The sequence below is a fragment of the Onychomys torridus genome, chromosome 19 (assembly GCF_903995425.1).
Source record: "Onychomys torridus chromosome 19, mOncTor1.1, whole genome shotgun sequence".
Taxonomy (NCBI): Eukaryota; Metazoa; Chordata; class Mammalia; order Rodentia; family Cricetidae; genus Onychomys; species Onychomys torridus.
Window position 1 is genome coordinate 41,621,973 of NC_050461.1, and position 25,223 is coordinate 41,647,195.

At 41.8% G+C, this 25,223-nt stretch overlaps 1 protein-coding gene across 5 annotated transcripts in view; it reads left to right on the plus strand.

Annotated features, from left to right (window-relative positions):
- Utrn (utrophin) overlaps positions 1 to 25,223 on the plus strand; it is a 495,948-nt gene that overhangs the window by 326,979 nt on the left and 143,746 nt on the right. For all 5 annotated transcript variants that reach the window (XM_036169031.1, XM_036169034.1, XM_036169032.1 and 2 more), the window contains one exon: positions 11,936 to 12,108. In XM_036169031.1, coding sequence (XP_036024924.1) covers positions 11,936 to 12,108 — 173 coding nt within the window. The remainder of the gene's footprint in view (positions 1 to 11,935; positions 12,109 to 25,223) is intronic.

Genomic DNA, 25,223 nt, shown 5'->3' on the forward strand with positions numbered 1-25,223 from the left:
GGATGTTCTACTGCAGAGCTGACAGGACAACCTTCTTTATCCTTAACCTGTGCAGAATACATGCACTTATCTCACTCATTAAAGTATCTCCTTTGGGGGGAATATGCCATAAAAAGGATGCTGTGAATATATCTCTTGACCTTTATTCTTGTGGAGGGGTACAGGATATCTGAGGCACTCCTTCAGGCACTGTGCTCTCTGGTCTGCTGTAAAAACCCTTGAAGGGTAACAGCTTGCTTCTGCTGTCCTATTGCCTGTTGCTGGGTAGTCTTTGCAGTTCCCTTTTCTGATATGTGCGCATGGGGAGCGGCGTGTTTGCACATGTAGCTCACGGTCCTGCAGCACTCTGGGTGGTAGCTGGACGTTTGCCCAGCTGAGAGAGGTTGCTCTTTTTCTCTCTCTCCTTTATTTATTTATTTTTTCCATGGTGGTGATGACAATGTTGGTGGTTTCTTTTGTCTTGAATTTATGTAAAAAGTTTATTTGCTGCTGTTCAAAGATCTCTCAGCATGTGGCCTGAGCCCTGGTAGACCGGGTCCCTTGGTTAAGCCAGTTGCTGAGAATGAGTCTCCCAGGTTTCTGAATGTTGGTACCTCACTTCTGTCTGTTTTGATTTGAGCCACATTGCAGATTAGTTTTACTCTAGATTTTCTGAACAGTAGAGGAAGTCGAGAGTCTCTGAGATCCAGAGTATCTATTTATCCATCTGAATCCAGTGCATTGGAAATCACATCAAGCCATTTTGCCATGGGGGGCATGTAGATTTTTTTTTTAATGAATCAATAATGAAAATAGCTTATAAGCTTGTTAAATTTCGTATAAAAGGACATATGTAAAACACATGCTATTGAAATGCTGCTGTGAAAATAAGTTGGAAATGAGGTGGGGAGCAAAGGGGCTTGAAAATCAGAAACATACAGCAGTGATGGATACTCATTTCTGGCGCATTCTTGCTCTTCTCTGATAAGAAAAGGAACCTCTTTTTTTTTTCATAGGTTTAAATGGGTGCTAAAAACTCTGATACCCAAGAAGCAGTCATTGGAGAAATGATGTTCTGATTTTAACGTGTATTCCCAACCTTTGGCTATTGACTTGTTATAAAAAGTAAACTTAGTTATATTAACATCATTCCGTTTGTAATGTGTCACCGTTAAAATACTGCTTATGATAAAATCCTCCGCACAGCTAGAGAAAGATGTTTCCTATGGACATTCCTGCCATTCTTAGCTTTTATTGCTATGCTAAATAGCTATGTAAAGCCAAAACAGCAGAACTGTAGGATGCCTGTGACCAGGACAAAGAAGATAGAGTTCCTTCTGAACTTTTTCTTCTAAAGTCACTGCACCTGAAACTTCATGCTTCTCCAAGTGCCACCAAGGTGGGAAGTAAGCTCAGTGTCATTGGCTGTTAGAATTAGAATATTTTCTCTCGTGTGTCAGTATCAAATTCTCCCTATGAAAACAGTCTGAGTGACTTTTTAATAAGATCAAAGAACTTTTAAAAAGTATTTCCCTCGTCATTTTGCCTTTACAGCCCTTTTTTATTTTCTTTGCACAAATAATGGGATTAATCAAGCCTGTTTTCTTTTGTGGCTGGTATTGTACGGCACGCCCACTCCCTTTTCTTTTCATGGGTGGGCTCCCAAGGGGAATATGGATCCTGGGGTCTATTCAGGACTAAGACAATGTAAAGGATACTGTACTGAAGTTTGGGGCAGGGAGGCCTCCAGGAAGTGGGAGTAAGCGTCTGTGAAGCTGGGTGAGGGGTGGTGGAAAGGGAGGATGCTGATTAAAATAATAAACAAGGGCTGAGGAGAGAGTGGATTGCCAAAGTGCTGGCAGATCAGGTCTGGGAGTCACTGGGGCTGCTACAGGCTCCTCTCGGCAGCTGCGCACCCTGCCCTGCGGAGGGCATCATGGGATTTGTCTCAAGACCTCTCCTCCTTACCCAAGCCAAGCAACTTTTAAAACTTTTAGCTCCGCGGCACTGACAGCATATCCCTTAGGCTGAGCTGAAGTGGGGAAGCGGAGAGAAACTAGCTTGGTGGTCACCATAGCAACTCAGCCAGCCGCTGCTCTCTGGGAGAGCGGGAAGCGGTGGTCTCCTGTCTCGGGTTCTTTGGCGTTTCTTCAGCTAAGAGCACACTCCTGCTTACTGGAATTCTACATAAGTCGTGCTGTTTGAAAACTGGCTCTTTACCCAGATTTTTTTTTTTCTTTCTTTTTCTTTTTGAAGCCAATCTGAATGGAGGAAGTTGGTAATGCTTGGCTTTTTTTCCCTCCCTTCTCTCTTGCAAGTTTCCAGGCAATAGCTCTTTCCTCCTCTTCCTTTCTGCTGTGTGTAATTGAGACCAAACTCTAAGCCTGGGCTCAGGAGAGAAGAGTGGTGGCCTGCAGGTCATTAGTGAGGCGAGCAGAAAGAGACCCTGGGCGTCTCAGGGCAAAAAGGAGACCATGCCAGCCTCCTGGAACACGGCTACGAGAAAACACAGAAGCAAGTCTCTGCCTTCCGAGCTCCGAAGTCCGTGAAAAAAGCGGACCCAAGGTGGGGTGGCTAAAATGTCCCAGCGCAAGCTGCTGATGCTCATGGGCCACCGCTCAAGGGCAGGGATTGTAAAGGATCTTGCAAAGGATTTGAAAGTATAGCTAGAAAAGATACGGGTTTTAGAAGTTGGACGCTGTTGTCTGAAGGAAGTTTGCCAGGAGGATGTAGGCTTCAAGGGCTCCCGGACGATGATTGGTCTGAACTTCGGCTTACGAGAATTGTTGACAAAATTTGAAAAGGTACGCAGAAAGCAAACTTCACGGACGTACTTTTTCCTACCCTATTTCTGCTCTCCTCTTTCTTCGTCTTCCTACTTTTATTTCTTCTTCTTCTTCTTCTTCTTCTTCTTCTTCTTCTTCTTCTTCTTCTTCTTCTTCTTCTTCTTTCTCTTCTTCCTCTTCTTCTTCTTCCTCCTCCTCCTCCTCTTCTCCCTCTCCCTCCTCCTCGATTGTTTAGTGTTAACTTATAAAACATTTTTAAAATAGCTTCTTTGAGATTATGTTTTTAGGAACACAGGTTCCCGCCCCCCCCCTCCCGTCAGGATGAGTTCTGATGCTTGTCAGCTTTAACATTCCACATCAGAAGGGATGGCTTATATTCAAGTCAGCTGGTAATTTAATTGCAGTTTATTTGGGGGAGAAAACAAAACAATAGCCAAACCCAGCAACAAACACTGGGTTTGGGTGCCAAAGCCTGACTTCATTTTTCAAAGGCCTGCGTTCTCTTTTCCATGCCCCCCAGGTCTGTTTATCTCTCAGGCTGCTGCTGCTGCTGCTGCTGCTGCTGCTGCTGCTGCTGCTGCTGAGCCTGCGCTTGCTGCTCTGTCTGAGGACCCAGTTCTGAGCCCAGAAGCTGCCCCGTGGTCATGATGGCAGATCTCCTGTCAGGCTTTTCCTTCAGACTCTCTGTTTGAAAAGTGGATAGGGTTTAAGGCTTGGATTAGTAGTTTTGCATTTGGCATCCTCCCTCCCCGCAAGGCGCTTGGCACACCCTAGGGTGGAGCACAGCCTGCAGAAGGCTACCTCCTCACTTTTAGAATTAAACAAAGCAGAAACCTTCCCTTGCCATTTAGCGGCTTCCTGAGTGCCAGTCTTGTTCCAGTCTCTGCTCCTTAACGAATGGAGGAGAGAAAGAAAAGAAAGGCAGGAGCCCTTTCTCCCTTCCAGCACAGATGACCTGTTTGTCAGCTGTTAGATATGTGCTCTGGTTTTCCCCCACTGTTCACTGAAAGTACAAATATAAGCAAGACTCTGTTGAACCATTCAAATAATTAACAGGCTCTTTCTTAGGAATAACAACTGCCAGAGGAGAAAGATGCAAAAAGAGATATCACTTTACAAGGTGCTGGACATGTTCCTGAACAATTACAGCCATCTTGGCCTCCCAACAATGGGAGCAGAATGTCAGAAGTGTGTGCAGAAGAAAGAAGTTAGCCCCTTCTTGCAGAGTGGTTGCTCCCTGACTCTCTTTGCACCCCAACTGTAGTAGCGGGGCTTTTGAGTGTAACACAGGGCAGACTTGGACCTATTGCTTTCTTTGTTGTTAAGCATCTGAATTCTGGCTCGCTAGGGCTGGCTCACAGTGGGTTTGCTCACCATTTTGAAGGGGCCTGGAAAGGACAGACGCTTGTCCTTATAGCACCTGGGAACAGTAGGTGACACACTTTATGACCTTAAAGAGGTCTGTTAGGTCATTTTCTGCAGATTTTGTCTCTTTCATCCTAAAAAGGTGTAGAGCATATGTGACATGAATAATTCATGCTTGCCACCCCCTCATTCCCCCCCCCCCACAGTAATTATGGTGCAATAGCTGGACTTTTGAATTGTAATTGCTGCTATTAGTCTTCAAGCTTAGGGCAGATAGCTGAGGTGAGCAACCTACTTTCTTAAGCCTCTGGGTCACTTTGTGGGTAGAGTGAGATGTTCTGGTGTTGGTAGGCTTTCTCTTTCAACCACCCAAACCTTAGTCTCTGAAGGTGTCTTAATCCTGTTTTTACTTTAGTAGTTGACAGTAAAAGGAGGCATATGTCTGTTAAAGGCTTGATTTGAAATTTTTCTCCAAGGGTAGATTTCAAAGAAACGGTCCTGCTTCCATTGAGTATGGAGTTTGTCTGTGCTTCCTTTTGTGGTGGACATCTTCAAAAAACCCTGGTGAAAGTGACACCTTTATGTGTTTAACCAGGAGGAAGTCATCATCTATGAATGTGCATTTTCCCAACTCATGCCTTAAAAAAATCCTTTGTCTGTTTTCACAGAGCTGTTTCATTTGTGGAGCTTATGCTCCATTAAGTCCTTGCCAGGAAAGCTGGGGTTCTGGAAAGATTTCCCCACTTCACACCTCTCAGATTTAGCTACCTCCTTTTCTCTGACTCTGAAAGCAGCTCTGCCATTTCTATGGAAAAGTATGAACTGTTGTAATTGGAAAGCTATGGGTGCTGATGCTGTCATGTGCAATGGTGGACTCAACTCCCTTTGCCCCGTGGGGTGCAGAAGCTGACCTACCACTTGCAATGGTGGACCCCCTTTATTCCATGGAATACAGAAGCTGACCTACCATGTGCAATGGTGGACCCCCTTTATTCCATGGAATGCAGAAGCTGACCTACCCCGTGCAATGGTGTAGTCCCTTTATTCCATGGAATACAGAAGCTGACCTACCATGTGCAGTGGTGGAGTCCCTTTATTCCATGGAATACAGAAGCTGACCTACCATGTGCAATGGTGGAATCCCTTTATTCCATGGAATATAGAAGCTGATCTACCATGTACAATGGTGGACTCCCTTTATTCCATGGAATACAGAAGCTGACCTACCATGTGCAATGGTAGACTCCCTTTATTCCATGGGATACAGAAGGGGATTTACCTTGTGCAATGATGGACTCCTTTTACTTTCAGTTCCCTTAGTTCTCTCCTCATCAATATTGGTTCTGGATTGAACACTTGCCTTAGTGATGTCATCCTTTTCATAACAGCAGTTATAACTGTTCAATCAGATGGTAGGTTATCACAGCCAAACATTGATTTTGCTCTATTTTTGAAGCCATTTCTGGCTTTAATGAATCCAAGAACCAATATTGGGATAGTGGCTCCAGATCATGATGTGTTTGGTAACTGAGATCAGTGCTTGGTAGGTTACCTAGTGATGACTAATAGTGAGAGACAAACTTGTTAGATAATTAAGAGTCCTGAACGGGCCGAAAGCACACCTTCTGCCTGCCTTTTGAAGCAGCAGTCTGTGGAGAGGAAGAGGAAGTCACATTTATGTTTAGAGAAGTCAAATGGTTTAGTTGTTGTTTTCATCATAGTTGAATCTTGCAAATGATTGAACATCTGCTCCCAAGATATGTTCCAGGATCATGGTTTCCAGCAGAGTGGGCAGACAGCACTTGGAACCACCATGTTAGGAGACCCTGGTGATGCAGGAGGCAGGAAGTATTCTGTTATACATAGAGATGCTCACTAAAGATCAGGGAACCATACTGGCTATTTGGATATTTAGAATCAGGTAAGAGGAGGAACCTCTTACTGGAGGACAAGGACCTTACAATAAGATGGAGCTGCCAACGAGCATGTCTGTCTGTTAGCCTTAAATCACACGCAGTCATATGCGTGAGCCTTAGGATGACTGCACAATGAGCTCACATTTATAGATATTCACCAGTGTTTTCCTTGCACATACTTCATAAAGGGAGCATCATGGCTTTGGTGACATGCTGTCCTGCTGGAGCCTCTTGCATTGTGTATGGTTGTTTCTGTCCCTTAATTATACAGAGGACCGAGTAATGGGCAGTTTAGCTCAGTGACGTTTTAAATGACTATCACCTTTACTAATTTTTGTAGCCCTGCTGCTAGATGATGAATGATAATGGCCATTCTAAGGGTTTTGTTTTTGTTTTTAATTGACAGATGATAATCATACATCTTTATGGGGTGGCGTGTGACATATTGCTACATTTATATATTATGCCATGATTAACTCAGGCTCTTTAAGCCATCCATCATCCGAAACATTTATCATTTTGTTGCTATTCAGATTTTCAAACTCTCCTATCACAGCTTTGAAGCATATGATACAATGTGGTGGATTATAGTCTCCTTCGAGGGTCCCTTACCATGTGTCTGGATGGCAGCATTCTCTTGGTGACTTTTTAAAGGAAGATGCTTTTCCTAGTGACAACACAGTCACAAACCATATAATGTGTCTTTATGCCATTTACTTCCTTAAGCATGATGCTAATATTTTAAAAGCTATCAGAGAACCACAGTTCATAGGTAGCGCTCTGTCGTGTTGGAGAAGGCATGACGGCCAGAGTGGTTCTCTTCCCTCCTTGTGGTAGTTAGCTAGGATGGTTTGCTCATAGATGAGCAGGTCCAACAGCAGAAAAAGCCGGATTGGAGGTGGGGAAGTGGGGCCAGGTTATCATGCTCAAGCCTGTCACCTACATCCTCCAGAGAGACCCTACCTCTTAAAGTCTCCATGGCATTTCAAAACCTCTCCAGTCAGTTTGAAATACATAAATCTATGGGGGGGGGGGTTCACATGCTTGGTTCCCAAGCCAACCAGGAGGAACGAGGCAGTAAGCAGCATTTCTCGGGGGTCTCTGCTTCAGTTCCCACATCCAGGTTCCTGCCTTGACTTCCCTCAGGGATGGATTGTGACCTGGGAGTGGTAAGCTGAAATAAATCCTTTTCCTCCCCAAGTTGGTTTTAGTCAGTGTCTTGCCCAAGGAACACAAAGCAAACTAGAACAAAAGCTTTTCTACTCCATGATCTAACATGCATTACATCATAAATAAGGGGAGAAGAACATTATTTAAATTGATTTCTGAATTTGTAAAGGTTTCTGTCAGTACTGTGAACCCAACTGTCAAAATGAGATGCTAATGTTAAAATATGATGCAATAGCTTGATTGAAAGTTGCATGACTAATTGTTGGAAGAAAATGTCATATTAATTAATAGCATAATTGTAATCAATAAGTAATTGAATAACATTACAACTTACAAACTGTGAAAACATGCTTCTGACTTGACTTGTTTATTTTTATTTGGAAAATATCTGGATCTTTTTTTTTTTTCAAGTTATGAATCTCATCTTTAAAACAAAAGGTTCTGGTGATAAACCTCAGGTGTTTCTTTCCCTCTGTCTTCACTTTCTCTCAGATCCAGCGTGACTTTTACAAGGCTCGCTGGATTTATTTCCCTCTGATGAGTTGCTTTGTTTATTTAACCCAAGCTTTGGGACAGGCTAGGGAAGTAATTGCCAACCTCACTTTTCCACCTTCGGGACAAAGATCAACACTCTTCTGAGGAAACATTGCTATAGCCATATAGGGTTAGAGAAATAAACCGTGCAAAAATAAAGTTGTGTCAACTAGTCTCAAAGAGGATGCATCTAGTCTAGCAAGGGTTTAGCTGTTGAGGTTGGCTGGTGGTATTATGTGCTGTCAGAATGTTCACAGAGTTCTGTTGGGCTGATCTAAAGGAACATGTTTACCTACACCGTTAGGCTGCTATTGTTCATAAGACATAGGAGACAAAATATATCTGGGCATGGTGGTCTGTGCTTGTAAACATAGTACTTGAAAGGCTGGGAGGAAGGATCAGCTAGAATGCGTAGTGATGCCCTGTCTAAAAAGTGAAAACAGAAACACCACCACAAACAAGTGTGTGTGTGTATGTGTGTGTGTGTGTGTGTGTGTGTGTGTGTGTGTGTGTGAGAGAGAGAGAGAGAGAGAGAGAGAGAGAGAGAGAGAGAGAGAGAGATACATAGTGACCCTATCTCAAAAGCAAAATCAGAAACAACACAGACAAATGTGTATGTGTGTGTGTGTGTGTGTGTGTGTGTGTGTGTGTGTGTGTGCTTGTGTGCTATCCATCATAATATCTTTGTTTATATGTTTATATCTCTGTTATAGGAATGTCTAGTTAAGGGCAAAACTGCTACTAAGATATCATATACAATGCCTTTCTTTTTATGCCATTGGTACTAATGGACCAAGGTAGTGGGTGGTATTGACAGCAGCACTGCTTGCTCATCAGAAAACCTGGCCTAGCTTTTGCAGCCTTGTTCTGGAGAGCTGTGATGGAGTTTGCATCTTATGCAGTTGATGATGTTTGGGTAAGAGGAAAAGGAGTCGTCCTTTTTTCCTAGCCCATCCTCCTTCTTAACCCTCCACATTATGCTTAGGCCCTTTGCCTGCATCCTTAAGATATTTCCCTGCCCCATTTGCAGATACTAGTTCAACGACTTGACTGTCTTGCTCTGAGCTCAGTGTGCACATGACTGGCTCATGTTAAGAGTTTGAAAGAGAATTGCTTTGTGCTTCTAGATGGATTACAGTCCCTTGCTAATTATCAGTCACCATTTAGTGCTATTTAACCTTCTGAAGAGCTTGCAGGGTGAAAGTGGTAAGCATGAATAGGGCCCATCTCCCCGGATGGGCACCAGAGTGAGCCTTCCTTTATGGAAGTCTGATTTATCTTAGCATTTGATGCTACTTGAGGGTCGTGCCCTCACAGACTTCTGTGCTGGCATCTTGATGTTAAAAGCATCGAATCACTGCACAGCTATCTACCAAGGAGCATGATTCATTAACTTCATTTAATTCTGAGTTTCCAGTGAGAAACAGGACTCGACCACACAGGCTTCTGAATGCTTTCATGTTCCTCATATCCAAAACTTGTAAGTGAGGAAATTGAACTAACTGTTTACCTCTTTGCCATCCAATCCATGACCTCCTTTCTTCTGGCACTACAGTGGCTAATTTGCCAATCTGTCAAAATGGGCTTGCATGGAAAAAATGCACGAGTATTTGTTTTATGACATTGGTCTTCATATCACCTATTTTGTTTTATGTAAGGCTTACTCTGCATAACAGAGGCTGTGAAGGATGCAGAAGAAATGTAATTTTTTTCTTTAGTTCTGGCCATTTTGGCAGAATATGCCACCAAATAATAAATAAAACAAAATAATGGATGCTGATTTCTTTTGTTTTGATCACCTTCTGGTTGTTGATTTTTCAACTTGTTGATGTTGTTTGTGTATGGAAGGGCTTTCCACACACTGAAAGCCTTATTCCTGCATGGGCATCACTGTAGTGCTCTCCTGTAGAGATTTCAGGGCCGTGTGTCTTTATTGGCCAAGCCCATTCTCTACAGCCTTGCTATTTTATCCCATTCACCACCTTTACTGAATTGGAAAACATATCACCTGCCATGATTGTGAGAAATTTGCTTCACACTTGAAGTGTCCAAACTTCTGACGTTACAGGGTGCATTTGTGAAATACACTGAAGTGTTTCTATATCCTATTGTATGTCTGTGTTTCTGTATCTTGACTATAAAGGAAAGCAGTAGTCAGGAGACAGATCTCATGTCAGGATGTTGTGGCTTGAGGCTATGTTGTGACTCTAGGTGTGGTCTGCTGATGCTTAGGAATCTGTGCAGTGAATGTGAGGCCAAGTTCTCTTGGCAGTGGAAAGCAAAGAGAGGCCTTGTTGATTGTGCCATTGAGTGTCTTGAGAAATGTGGTGATGATATAGATCTACAGCATTGCAGAACTCATCTTCTAAGTTTTATATACAGATCTATATGTGATATGTAGGTGATACTCAAGGATACTGCAGATTTTATGATTCAAGTAGTGGGAAGAAAAAAAAAGACAGGGTCTCAGAAAGGAAACCCACACTGGCCTCAGATTTGTCAGATTGCTGGTTCTGAACAGTCAATGACCTTTTACTTGCATCTCCCCCATGCTCATTTAGAACTGGAGAACCTCAAGAAGATGGAGGCTATCTCAGTTTGGGCTGCTGTACCAAAATTCCATGATACAATCAGACTGCAGACTGTAGAAATTATTTCTCCCCATTCTGAAGATAGGGAAGTTCAGATCAGATACCCACAGATTTGGTGTTTGGTGAGAGCTCACTTTTTGATTCAGGGGTGATGCCCCCCCATATTATGTCCTTTCATAGTAGAAAAGGCAAGGTAGCCTTTGGGGGCCTCTTTTCCATAGGGCATTAATCCTGTTAAAAGGATGCTACCTTAGGACCAGACATCTATCCAAGGCTTCATCTCTTCATACTATCACATTAGGAGTACAATTTCAATCTGTCTATGGGGTTGGGAGGCACAAAACCTCAGAGCATTATAATAGGCTTATAAAGGAAGACCAGCTGAGAAGGGCCGGAAACTAGTATTGAAGAGTACACGCTCCTCTTCCTAATTGAGATTCATTGTCTAAGGTTCTTGCACAATGCTTCATCTACATTATGAGATATGGAGAGGAGGACCATACCTGTATGGCCCCCTCTGGTGCCTGTTTTAGTAATTTCATAGTCATTTGTTCATTCTTAGTGACTATTACTTATTATAGTCTTAGTCTATTACTAAAAGTGTTGAGGGTATGTAGAAACGTTTCAAAATTCAGAGAAATACACACAGAAGAAAACTCAGATTTTTCTACCACCCCCTTAGGTGAAGATTATATTACTCTGATTTTTTCTCAAATTTTTAATGTATTTCTGTTGTCTTACATACAAGTGTATATAATAATTTGAAAAGTAGCTTTAAAATTTAAGTAAACATAGCGTATACTTTGGTACCTTGGTTTTCAAACTCAGTTGCTTATTACCACTAGTGTATTATAGTTTTCACTTTAAAGCAAGCAATTTGTTGAGTGCTCTTATGCACTAATGTTCTTAAGATACTTTGACAATAGTTTGACAGCTTTAGATGTAAATTGCCATGTGCTTCCTTATATTGTGTAAGAAATTTTATTGTTAATTTCCACTTTATTCTTCTTCCCATCAAGTAAATTATCTTCCTATTTGATAGAAGAAAAATTTTTTCCTCCTTATTTCTTAATGAAGATAAATGTACATATGAATATTCTTCAAAAGTTTTGGAATATATTGTATGTGATGCAGAGGGCAGACCCACCTAGGGAAAGCAAGTTTGTGAGAATGTGAAAACCTTCCAAGATTACATGGTATCTTGCTTTTTGACCATGTATAAAGAGTAGAAAGAAATAATCACATTGAATGTTAAGCAAAATTTAGTGATTTGTATTAATAGTTATAAAATTTCAAAAGCTGCCGACTCACCCTGAAATACTAACATCAAGTAGGCAAATACATGAAATGTAGATTATGATAAATTCCACTTTTAGGACATGGGAATCAATGTATTGAAGATTTAAAGGCTGTTATTTTCAGTGTCGGAGCTGTGGGAACACTTGGTCTTGTTATATATTACAGATGGTAAAACGAATTGTTTCGATTGAAAACAACTCTTCTGCGAATACAAAGGTAGTTTTGCAGAAATCCCACGGCATGTCTCAGTGACCTTTAGCATTTGCATCATCTCTTTGCTTTCTTTCCTCTTTAGGACATCCAGGCCGAAATTGATGCGCACAATGACATATTTAAAAGCATCGATGGCAACAGGCAGAAGATGGTGAAAGCATTGGGGAATTCTGAGGAGGCGACAATGCTTCAGCATCGACTGGATGACATGAACCAAAGATGGAATGATTTGAAAGCAAAGTCTGCCAGCATCAGGTCAGAATACTCAGTATCAAAATAAAATAAAACGTGTGTGTGTGTGTGTGTGTGTGTGTGTGTGTGTGTGTGTGTGTGTGTCTGTGTGTGTGTCCTCCTGTGCACATGCACTTATGTAGATTTTTGTGTGTCAGAAAAAGAAAGGACAGTCTATCACCTGTACAACTCTATCAGAAATTAAGATTGAAATCCAAAGTTTATTTTCTTGCAAGTTGGAACTGGAGATGTACTTAGCAGTAGAGCACTCACCCTGGGTGAGGTCTTGGGTTCAGTCCTCAGCACTACCAAAAGAATAGGTAAATAGAAGTTTTTGCCTTCTTTATACTTACTGCACTCTGCTGTTTGCACCAGGCCATTCACAGATATTCGTGGTGTGAGCCTTACAGCAGTTATGATAATGTCACTGACAACTGCTGATTGTCAAACATTTACTCTAACATATATATCTTATACTGTGTTAAGATTGTTGGAGATCTGTCTGTCTGTCTGTCTGTCTGTTGAAGCCCACTAGGTTTCCTACTGACTAACCAGCAGGACTGCATAGGAGGTTGATTGGTCTATGGGCCTGGGTACTAGGTGACTAACTAGTAAGGGGGAGGTCTTTTGCTCCACTCCTAGGCATTGTTATAATTTAATATAATATATATATATATATATATATAATATATTAATATATAATAATCTAATATAATATAATAGTCCTTTGGAATAAAGTTCTGGGCTGGTGGATAAGGATCCAGGCCCACCCGAGTCTATCCTGTGTTCTCTCTGATTTCTCTCCCCTCTCTATTTCTAAGACTCTTATCCCTCAATCTTCAAGAGTTCTTGGGGTAAATATCTACCTACCTATCCATCTATCCATCTATTTGTCTATCCATCTATCCATCTATCCATCCATCCATCCATCCAACCATCTATCTATGACAGGGTTTCACTATGTAGCATTGGCTGGCCTAGAACTCACTTTATAGACCAGACTGACCGTAAACTCACAGAAATCTGCTTGCCTTTGCCTTTCTTTTTTTTTTTTTTTTTTTTTTGGTTTTTCGAGACAGGGTGCCCCCCCCACCGTGTAGTTTTGCGCCTTTCTTGGAACTCACTTGGTAGTCCAGGCTAGCCTTGAACTCACAGAGATCCACCTGACTCTGCCTCCCGAGTGCTGGGATTAAAGGTGTGTGCCACCACTGCCCGGCGCCTTTGCCTTTCAAGTGCTGGAATTAAGGAATATACTTTTTAAAGGTAAGTGCCCTATAGCCCAGGCTGGTCTTGAGTTTATTATGTACCCAAGCCTTTAATGCTTTCCTTTAAAAACAAAAACCTAAAAACCAGAAAAATCCCTTTATTTTTATTATGTGCATGTATATGACCCTTGTAAATGTATGTGCACCATGTGTGTAGCAGTGTATGGGGGCAGAAGAGGACGTTGTATCCCCTGGAACTGGAATTATGGGTAACTGTGAGCTGCCATGTACATACTGGGAACCAGCCCAAGTCCTCTCCATGAGCAGTAACTTGTGAACTCTCTCCCTAGGCCCTGGCCTTTACCTTTTCTTCATCCTTCATCCACAGAGTGCTGAGATTATAGACGAGTGTCATCGTGTCCAATTAGAACAATTACTTTATTTAGTAGCCGTATAAAGTGTACAGTAGTCAGTCTCACACAGCTATATTACTTAATTTATGCTTTAGGGGTCTTATGGCTTCTCAGAAGGTGTCTCTGTTGTTAAGTGGCATCTGAGTGTTCTAGAAAAAGAATCCTGGTATAGCAGATGGTCAGATTTTTATATGAAGAAAGATAAATTTATTGACTATAAAGATTCAACTAATAAGATACAAGCCAGAGTTTGAATGTAGATGTTTTTCTTTTTTTCTTTTCTTTTCTTTCTTTCTCTTTTTTTCTTTTTTGAGACAGTATTTCTCTGTGTAACAACTATGGTTGTCCTGGGACTCTCTTTGTAGACCAGCCTGGCCCCAAACTCACAGAGATCCACCTGTCTCTGCTTTGAGAATTCTGGAATTAAAGGCATGCACCACCACTAACTGGTGAATGTCGTTCTTTTCAACTCTTGGCATTGAAATTATTTTGCCTCATCAAGTTTTTAATGTCTAATTTGAAGTTGTATTTATTGAGATTAAATGCCTGTTATGGACACTAACATGGAAAGTGATGATTCATGTCTACTTTTGGTAAGAGTAAAATTCAGTAAGTATGAGCCTTTAAGATCAGAAGCCTGTCCAATCCACAGCAAGACAACAGCCAACATCAAATTAAATGGAGAGAAACTCAAAGTAATACCACTAAAATCAGGAACAAGGCAAGGCTGTCCCCTCTCTCCATGCTTATTCAATATAGTACTTGAAGTTCTAGCCAGAGCTATAAGACAACATAAAGAGATTAAGGGGATACAAATTGGAAAGGAAGAAGTCAAGCTCTCCCTATTTGCAGATGACATGATAGTATACATGAGTGACCCCAAAAATTCAACCAAGGAACTGATACAGCTAATAAAAACCTTCAGCAACATAGCAGGATACAAGATCAACTCAAAAAAATCAGTAGCCCTCCTATGTACAATAGACAAACAGGCTGAGAAGGAACTCAGAGATACATCACTCTTTACAATAGCCACAAATGATATAAAATACCTTGGGGTTACTCTAACTAAGCATGTGAAGGACCTATATGACAAGAACTTTAAGTCCCTGAAAAAAGAAATTGAAGGCAGCTTATGCTGGAGAGGATGTGGAGCAAGGGGAACTCTTCTCCACTGCTGGTGGGAATGCAAGCTTGTACAGCCACTTTGGAAATCAATATGGTGCATCCTTCGAAAATTGGGAATCCATTTCCCCCAAGACCCACCAGTAGCACTCTTGGGCATATACCCAAGGAATGCTCAATCATACCACAAGGGCATTTGCTCAGCTATGTTCATATCAGCATTGTTTGTAATAGCCAGAACCTGGAAACAACCTAGATGCCCTTAAGCTGAAGAATGGATAAAGAAAATATGATACATATACACAATGGAGTACTACTCCACAGAGAAAAACAATGACATCATGAGGTTTGCAGGCAGATGGATGGATCTAGAAAAAATCATCCTGAGTGAGGTAACCCAGACTCAGAAGGACAAACATGGTATGTACTCACTCATAGGAGGATACTAGATGTAAAACAAAGATGACTAGACTGCTACACAACTCCAGGGAGGCTACCTAGAAAATGGGACCCTAGGAAAGACCCAGGGATCACCCAATGACAGAGAAATGGATGAGATCTACACCAACAACCTGGACAACAGTGGGAATAATGAAGGGCAAGATTTGGGGGAAAGAAAGCTTAGGGGAGCAGGATATCCCAGCTGGATCAAGAACAGAAAGGGAGAATGAGGAATAACAGACCATGATAAATGAAGACCACATGAGAACAGGAATAGGCAGAATGCTTGAGAGGTCCCCAGAAATCCACAATGATATATCCTCTGTAGACTGCTGGCAGTGGTCGAGAGAAAGCCTGATCTGACCTAGTCTGGTGATCAGATGACTAAACACCCTAACAGTCATCTTGGAACTCTCATCCAATAACTGATGGAAGTGGATGCAGAGATCCTCAGCCAGGCCCCAGGTGGAGCTCCAGGTGTCCAGCTGTCGAGAAAGAGGAGGGACTGTAAGAGCATGAATTGTTGAATCCAAGATTGCAAAAAGCACAGGACTAATGGCGAATCGAATGGAAGCACATGAATTATGAACCAATGGCTGTGGAGCCCCCAACTAGATCAGGCCCTCTGGATAAGTGAGACAATTGAATAGCTTGATCTGTTTGGGAGGCACCCAGGCTGTGGGACCAGGACCTGTCCCTAGTGCATGAGCTGGCTGTTTGGAACCTTGGGCTTACACAGGGACACATGCTCAGCCTGGAAGGAGGGGGCAGGACCTGCCTGTACTGAATCCACCAGTTTTAAATGAATCCCCGGGGGTGTCTTGGTCCTGGAGGAGATGGGAATGGAGGGGAGGGGCTGGGGGGAGGGTGGGGCTGGGGGCGGGAGGGGGGAGGACAGGGGAACCCATGGCTGATGTTTAAAATTAAAACACATCATCATCATCATAATAATAATAATAATAAAAGAAAAAAAAGATCAGAAGCCTGTCAAGGGGATAGCATTGAGAAATTACCCAGAGTAACAGAATGGTGCCATTGTTGGACTTAAGCATATTTTAAGGCCATATTCAGTAGATGATAGGGTTTCTAATTGGCAGTAAGTTAAGGGGATACTGACAAAGGAACATGTTAGTGAGAGTGATAATTCAAAAGAAGAATGTTGGTAGACAGCCTTAGATTTGGTTGTATCAGGTGTTGCATATGCGTATCTGTAAAACCAGATGACCCCCAGCTTGATTCTTGATCTTTACTGTTTATTTTCTGATCTCAGACAAATTACTTCACCCCTCTTTACTTTGCCAAATTGTGCTATCAGTATCCAACCCACTTGACTGTCGGGAAGACTAAGTAGAATGAGTTGACAGTTTCTCAGTCTCTGTAGACCCCATAAATGTAGATTCTAGGCTATTCTTCACGTGCAAGGTGGGGTGAGTAAATCTGCTTCAGTTGGTGTTGGGAATCCTTGCAGTGACCACCAGAGATCAGAAATCTTCCACTATGATCTGTTATGGGTGATTTCATTAAGAATTAAGGTAGTGTGTTTTGGAACATTTGTGCTCTTCTGGGTCTCATAGATAAAAACATACAACCCCTCTATTTCTTAAGCAGGATGAGATATGGGATGCTGTCGAGTCTTCTCTCTATAGATCCAGTTGGAAATTCTCTCTGCATCGACTACCTATTCTGTTTGTGCTGGAGATATCCTGTGTAGAGGCTATGTTTACATCTATATTGATGCACTGGTGTTTTCCATGGTTTGATATGTGTAAATAAAGTTGAAATAGCTTTTCATTTTTATCTTCCAATATACAAAAATAAATCACTTATCAATTACATATTTATTTGAGATAAAGTGGTTTGTTTTTTCTCAGTCTTGGGTTGTCCTTCACGTAGCAAGCTCAGCCTAGAAAGAAGTGGAACAGGACAGTTTTGGGGAGCATTGCACCTTGGAGAGACACTGTCTTCAAACACTGATGTTGCCATGCAACAGTTAATGCTATCGTGGGCAAGTCGTTAACCCATGTGTGTGCCTCAGTTTTCTTGTATGTGAATTAAGAGTAATTTCTTTACTGAGGCTGCCATGCATGTCTCATTTAATTCATGCAAAGTGTCTATAGGAAGTGGCCCATATATTCATTATTATTATTGGTTACTCCTTTGTTTGCCATTAGTTAATTCAGAAGACACAGAAATCTCTCCCTTCCCAAACCCCTCTCATATCTTAGTCACTAGTGTAGGAAATGTTCAAGGATTCACCAGTAAGTAGCATCCCCCTTTCCTGGCTGGATTCTGAACAAACAATGGAAGAAAAGTGGATTCAGCTGGCCTCAAGAACCCTAATGTCATGGGAATGACTGACAGAAGTCAGGAGAAAGGAGATGGCTTAGAGGTTAGCCTGCTAACTCAACCCTTGAATGATGAAGAATTCCCAGCAGTCACTGCTCAAGGTGGCTTTCCTTGTGAGGCACCCTCCATGCAAAAGTAGGGGGGAAAACTTTCTCTGAAGGTCTATTGCAAAGAAAAATTCCTCTCTGGGCTGGTTTCCAGCCTCACCCACTTTATTACATATGCAAATGATGTGGGCAAGGTTGATGTTTGGGACACTCCTCAGCTGTTTCCTTTCTGGCCTCTGGAGTCCCGCCTGTTGCTCACTCACATTACCTTCTCTTGGTATCAGATTCTCCAATGTCTTTAATATTTCTGCAGGCCATGTACTACTCTTCCTTGTAATTAATTGGAAGTTACCTTTTCTCTTAATTGCTTACTTTGCTTGAAACGATCTTTAATTGAGGTTAATTTCCTCCATTTTCCTTGCCTAGAAGCCAGTGGGAATACTCTGAGTATTTATGACTGCTATGGATACCAAACATCAGAGTCTCAGCCATAAACTGAGCTTGGAAGACTGTCTGAAAAAGGAGCCCTGTCACATAGGGATAAGTGGTTCATTGGTAGCCTCACATGGCTAGTCCAGCATCACTTCCCCATCTATTTTTCTTTTAGAAGTAAACGCATCTGTTTTTCTGCCCCTTTATCATCTTACTCCTTATCTGTAGGACCATATAGTTTCTGTTTACTTGACATGAATATATTTTTTTTCCTTCTATCTTCTTCCCTCCATTCCCAATCTTAGTGGAAATAGCCATACTGACAGCTTATTTATTTATTTGTTTGTTTGTTTGTTTGTTCCTGAGACAGGGTTTCTCTTTGTAGCTGCAACTGTCCTGGAACTCGCTCCATAGACCAGGCTGGCCTTAAACTCCGAGATCTGCCTGCATCTGCCTCTGCTGGGATTAAAGGCATGTGCCGCCACCACCAGGAAATAACACTTTATATTTTAATTTTCAAGTTTCTCTTTGTATGATCTGGGCAAGTTTTGAGCCCGGTTCTATTCTCCAGTCCCATAGACCTGCCCATCCTGGACCTCCATCCATTTCATCTTGGCCTCCCTGAGATACTGGGTCCCAGGGACCAAGGTCAGGCTGCTCTTCAGAGCACATACCTTGTTTGGCCATATTCCATCTGGTCATAGGAATTCCTCAGAGGTGGTCCTGGTTAAACTAAATGAAACGAATGTATCGCATCATCAATAGAACAGTCTCGTGTGCACGTGATAGACCTTCTCCAGCAGGCCCCTTCCTTCCTTAGCGGCTGCTGTATTGGAGCCATCTATGTACTATTTTATAGCTTTGTGACTGGTTTTTAAAGTCCAGTGTATTTATAATTGAATCACATTACTCCAGCCACCTGAAGCATATTTAAAAATGTACATCTTCCAGCATTTTCTTTTTATCCATTTATTTAATATTTTTCATACAATATATTTTGATCATATTCTTTCCCCTCCCCGCAAAGTCCTCTCAGGTCACCCCGAGTAGTCTCAATGTATTCTCAGGTGTTCTTAATGATGGGATGCTTAATTTCTGTCTCCGTTTGGTTTTCTGTTGATGGAATAAAAGCGGTTTGTGGAGGAAAGGGTTTATTTCACGCAGACCTATCACAGCCTGTCATGGAAAGTGGTCAGGGCAGGAACTCCAGGCAGGAACTGAAGCAGACTAGGGGGGAGTCTTGCTTTCTAATCTGGTTTCATGACTTTTGCGTCCTGCTTTCTTATACCACTCTGGACCACCAGGCTGGTACCACCCACAGTGAGCTGGGCCTTTGCACATCAGTCATTTATCAAGACCGTACACACACACACACACACACACACACACACACACACACACACACAGTAGACTTGCCTACAGGCCGGTCTTATGGAGCCTTTTCTCAAGCCCTTCAACCCAGCTTGGAGTTCTGTGGAAGACATTCTAATTAAAGCCAGGCCCTTGGATGTCCTCACATGCTGAGCTTGCTTTTCACATTAACACATTAGTACCTCCTACTTCTTCTCTATCCCCTGCTGATCTAGGGTTAATTTTTCCTTCCTTCCTTCCTTAGTTCCTCCCTCCATCCTTCTGTTCCTTCCCTCCCTCCCTCTATCCCTCCCTTCCTTGGTGTGTGTGTGTGTGTGTGTGTGTGTGTGTGTGTGTGTGTGTGTGTGTGTATTTATGACCATGTGTCTGTTCAGGAGCATCTGCCGGTAGATACACATATACAGAGACCAGGGATCAAAGATGTGTATTTTTCTCTATAGCTCTCTACCTTTATTTATTTATTTATATGCTTTTTTTTTTTTTCTTTTGAGGCAAGGTCTCTCATTGAACCTCTTGTCTCCACCTCTCCAGTGCTCGTTTATAAGCCCCACCTTGTATGTGGGTGCTGAGAATCTGAACTCAGATTCTCATGCTTGAATTCCCAGCATTTTGCCAACTGAGCCACCAGCCCAGCTTTGTGTTGCTATAGAAAGGTGTGTGTGTGGGGGGGGGGGAGCTAAGGGTTCTTTTATATAACTTGATACTCTCTACTTATAAAAGGTGTTATAATTCTGAATACTTTCCTATTTTATTCACTGTCACGTCTATCTTCAGAGGTCTTGTTTTTTATTTAGACTCCAAGCTTCCTTCTCTCTCTCTCTCTCTCTCTCTCTCTCTCTCTCTCTCTCTCTCTCTTTCGCTTTCTGTGGATGACTTAATTATTTTCTGAGGATGAGGCCATTTGATTGATGACCGCTCTGCTCCTTTGAGTAGATATTTGTGGATTCTGTATTTCAAATCATGTTTAAGTTGATATTACCATGTCCAGGAATGTTTCCTTTTATTTATTGTTTTTAGAATTTATTTATTGTTTATTGAAGTCTTTTTCCATCAAATCTTCTCTTAAGTCCTTTAGAAATATTACCTACATTGACTATAGTATGGTCACTAGAACAACTATCTTAAATATTACTTTAAAGTCTTTTTGGATGACCATGATCAAGCCTTTTAAATTCTAAAATTCAATGGGCTAAATACACTTTAGCATCTTGAGTACAATATATAGCACTACACACACACACACATATCAGGTCAGTTCACAAAGAATTAGTTGAAGACTTAAGTTTTCACTTATGAATTAGGCTCTTAAGAATGCTGGCACTGTTTTATGTTCACTTGTAAAACAGTATTGGAATTATACTAATAAATTCAAGATTGAATGGCATGACTTACATTTTAAAATTAAATTTATTGAATGTAAGATTATGCTAATTAAATATCCTCTTATCAGCTTAATGGTGTTTAATATAGATCTATCCTAACAAGAGATTTCAAAGGCCGGGGAAGTTGTCAACTGTAATAGAAACAGAGTTCAAAGATAAAATTCTATCTTGTGTTTCTTTTATAAGCCTCTTAAAAGTTTGGGGCACTATTTCAAGCCCTTAGAGAAGATGACCATTTGCCATCATCCTTTATATTACATGGTATGACATTTTACAGCTCCATTCTTAACCTTAAGGAGTTAGTTTTGCTATCCACATTATAAAACTAAAGTCTCCTTTCCCTGAATGTACGAGAATAAGATTCTATATGCTCCCTGTTAGAACATCTTAGTAGGGCTCTTAGCAATGACAGGAGGAGCCCGGTCCATCTGGTTTCTTCATGACCCATTAGCCATAAGTGGCATATTGAACTCTTACAATGTGGCTAGTATAAATGAGGAACTGAATTTAAATCTCATTTATCTTAATGAACCTAAATTTATGTTTCAACAGCCACACATCACAGGTGACAGCCATATCAGATCATAGCTTTGGGGTACTCCTTAATGACTGAATTTTAAGGACTAAGTATTTTTCTTGGTGGGTTTTCATGCTCATTTAGGGAGCAGGAAAAATCTATTATGAATGTTGTTACATGACAGCTATATTCTTAGTTACATTAGATACAGTTTTTGTTGTTTTTATAACACAATTTAAAACCAATGGGCTTCATAATAAACTGAAAAAGAAATCACATTTGTACCCAGAATTACAGATTTTTTTTTTTTTTTTTTTTTTTTAGTGATACCAGAGGTAATATGGCTTAGCCTTCTCTTCACTGAGACCCTTATACACTTTAGGAGGACTAACTTTGACTTGTGTACAATATAGATGTACAATATATATTTTTCCTCTTTCTGCTGTTTACCCAAAGCCTTGGTTGGATGAAGTCCACATTCTTCCAGGGCTATGTCCTGTACCTTGTAGAGCAGCTGTCAGATTTCCCATCTTGGATATGTATTTGGTGAACTTGAATTTATCCTAATTTGACCTTAGAATGTTGACAGTTTGCCTTTTTGTTCTGGAAGCAGTATGGCACCTAAGGGGTGCTCTGTGAACATTGATTTATATTGGTAAATGAAAGCTGTTTCCCCCTCTCTCCTCTCTCCTCCCTTTCCCCACCTCCTTTCCTTCCTTTGGAGGGTCTTATGTATCCCAGTCTGGCTTGGAACTGGCTGTGGAGCTGAAAATGATCTTGAACTGGTGCTCCTCCTGCCTCTACCGCCAGAGTGCTGGGATTACAGGCAGCCCCCATCCACCTGGTTTATGAGGTGCTGGGGATCAAATCAGGATCTTGTGTGTGCTAAGCAAGCACTCTACAACTCGTTCCTGTTCCTAGTTCCCAGCCTGGTATCTTTTAGCATATGACCCCTACATATGCTATTTTCTTTGTTGATGCTTATATCCTGGGGAAGGGTATAGTGACTTCTTTGATGACAGTTCCTTTGAAAAATCACTTTGGTGATTTAAAACAGATAAAAGTGTGCTCTCCACTCTAATTCTTTCTCTACTGTAGTTGATTGGTGAAATAAGCTTTTAAGGAATTTTTGTCTAGCAAGCCTTTATATATTATAATTTTTGAATAACTAGTCATGTAAAAAGTTGTAAAATGTAGAGCTTTGTAAAAACAGATTTCATCTGGAAAGGGGTATCTGTGTGAAGCGGAATTCACTGTCGATATTAGTGTCAATGCTGTAGTCAATGAAAGGGTCTGTTGCACTACACCTGTCACACCCAGAGAATGAACTTGTGTAAAGATAAGCCCACTACTGAGAAGCAGTTCTAATCTACTGAGTTAGGTAAAGCAATGTTCTCCCTGAAAATGCCCAGAACATGTTGATGACCTGCCCCTGTAGTGCTGGGGCAATTCACGTTATAGTCACGGTGAGAGAACACAGCTAAGCCAAACACAAACATACAGTTTGTCCTCACAAAACCTTCAACCCACTGGCCAGGAAAAGGCCAGTGGGTTCTTTCATCTTTCCGGATGAAAACAGAAGTGAAATGAAACAGGAACCCCATAGGCTACTATGGAAGCCTGTGACTATTTGGGCATATGGTAGTAATCTGCTAAGTACAGAGGTGCAATGTACTGGAGAATGAGCAGAACAGGTTTGCCAGGCCGAGGTTCTGTCTGATGAGCTCAGTGTTTATTATGGGAAAGCAGAGATGCGGAGAAGCACATGGAACTGCTGCTTCCGTTTTCATTCCAAAGCATCTCTTGTAAAAAGTATGGCCTTCATTTGTGCAGATGGTCCTTCGGGGGCTGAATACCTGAACACCATAATGCTCAATGATCAATTCCACTGTGTCTGTGCAGTGAAAAGAGTCCATTGCATTGAGAAAGACATTTGTGTGCTCTGCGGGAAGCCTGGAGGACTGGATTACCAAGGAACAGAATATGTAGCTTAGTTATTGATTGATGTTGAAACTACAGACACTGAGGGCGCAGTACCAGATCTCAATAAGAGGTTGGATGTGCACATAAGTGGTTTACTCGGGAGACTCAGCGCTTCTTGGTTGAACGGGACCCTGTGATTTCTAGCTGTCTTTGGCCTTTAAACATGGGTGGGAAGCAATTGCAACAGCCCTGCATTAGCAACTTATGACTGCACAGGGCTTTCAGTTCATACAATTGGGATTACTTATCTGTGCTCTATGGCGAGAACACTTGTTGTTTATCAGGAATTTTTTTTCCCCCAAAATTAATAGCGATACAGAAAAGCTGGAGCTCATGCAGACTCGGGAGCTTGACCAAAGACAGTTTTATCAAGTGAGGTCAAGCCTGACATCTGTGGAAGAAGTAGAAACAATAGTAAAAGAAAGAAAAAACAAAAGGGCCGGGCGGTGGTGGCACACGCCTTTAGTCCCAGCACTCGGGAGGCAGAGCCAGGCAGATCTGTGAGTTCAAGGCCAGCCTGGTCTACAAAGCTAGTCCAGGACAGGCTCCAAAGCTACACAGAGACACCTTGTCTTGGAAAAAAAAAGAAAGAAAAGGAATATTTTTTTTGTGTGTGTGTGTGTGTGGGGGGGTTGTGTATATATGTGCGTGTGTGGGTGCATGCATGTGCATGTAAGTGCACATTGTTCCCTACTTAATTGAGTCAGGGTTGCCAGCTGAACTCAGAGCTCATGGATTCCAGCCACTGTAGCTAGCAGCTGTCTTTGTACCCACCCCCCACCCCCAGGGCTGGGATTAAATAAAGGTAGCCACCTTGCCTGCCTGGCTTTTTTGACGTGGATTCTGGGGATCCAAAGTCCAGTTTTCATGCTTGCACGGCAAAGCCCTCTATCCACTGATCCATCTAAACTAAGCTAGCTAAACTAAAATGAAATTTCAACCACCCAGTTTTGAGATAATTAGCAAATGCTTCAGACATCTTTAAGACTTAAAAATCATGTCTTAGTATTTTATAGCTAACCTTTTGGAATGGGACAGAGAATGTGCAAGTTAGCTGGCTTTATTAGCCAGGTGGTAGTGCAGCTGGGACTAGATGGGAAGACAATTGGTCTTTGCAGTAACTATGAGTATGCAGGCTCGTGGGATTTTCAAGTGAGCCTGGAGCACCAGCTTGTCCTTTTTTGCCAGGAAAATCGATGGTAGACTCTGGTTATGGTTTTGTGAAGTAGAGATGAGCTAGGTTAACTTTTAACCATGACTTAGGATGTCATTGAATATCTACTGTAGCACAAATTGTTAGAAGGTCTTATTAATAAAAAACAAACCTGGAGTCAGGTATTGGGGTGAATGCTGGAAGATCAGAGAAGCAGAACAAGCCACAGCTTCCTCACCTTGCCAATTCCTCAGCTGATCCTGTTTCCTCAGACTGGAAGCTTCTGAGTCCTTATCCAGAATGAATCTCACCTGAACTGTGCTGCTCAAAAGCCTAAAAGCTTAACCAGGCTATAGTTTCTGGTTTTCACACCTTATATACCTTTTTGCTCTCTGCCATCATTTCCTGGGATTAAAGGTGTGAGTCACCATGCCTGCCCTTTTCCAGTATGGTTTTGAACTCACAGAGATCTGGATAGATCTCGGCCTCTGGAATGCTAGGATTAAAGGTGTGTGTGTGTGTGTGTGTGTGTGTGTGTGTGTGTGTGTGTGTGTGCGCTACTATTTTTTGGCCTCTATATCTAGTGGCTGTTCTGTTCTCTGACCCCAGATAAGTTTATTAAGGTGCACAATAGTTTGGGGAACACAATACCACCACAATCTACTTCTGGAAATACCATTTAAGTGTGACCAATGAGGTGATACTTGTTGGGTTACCTATAGCA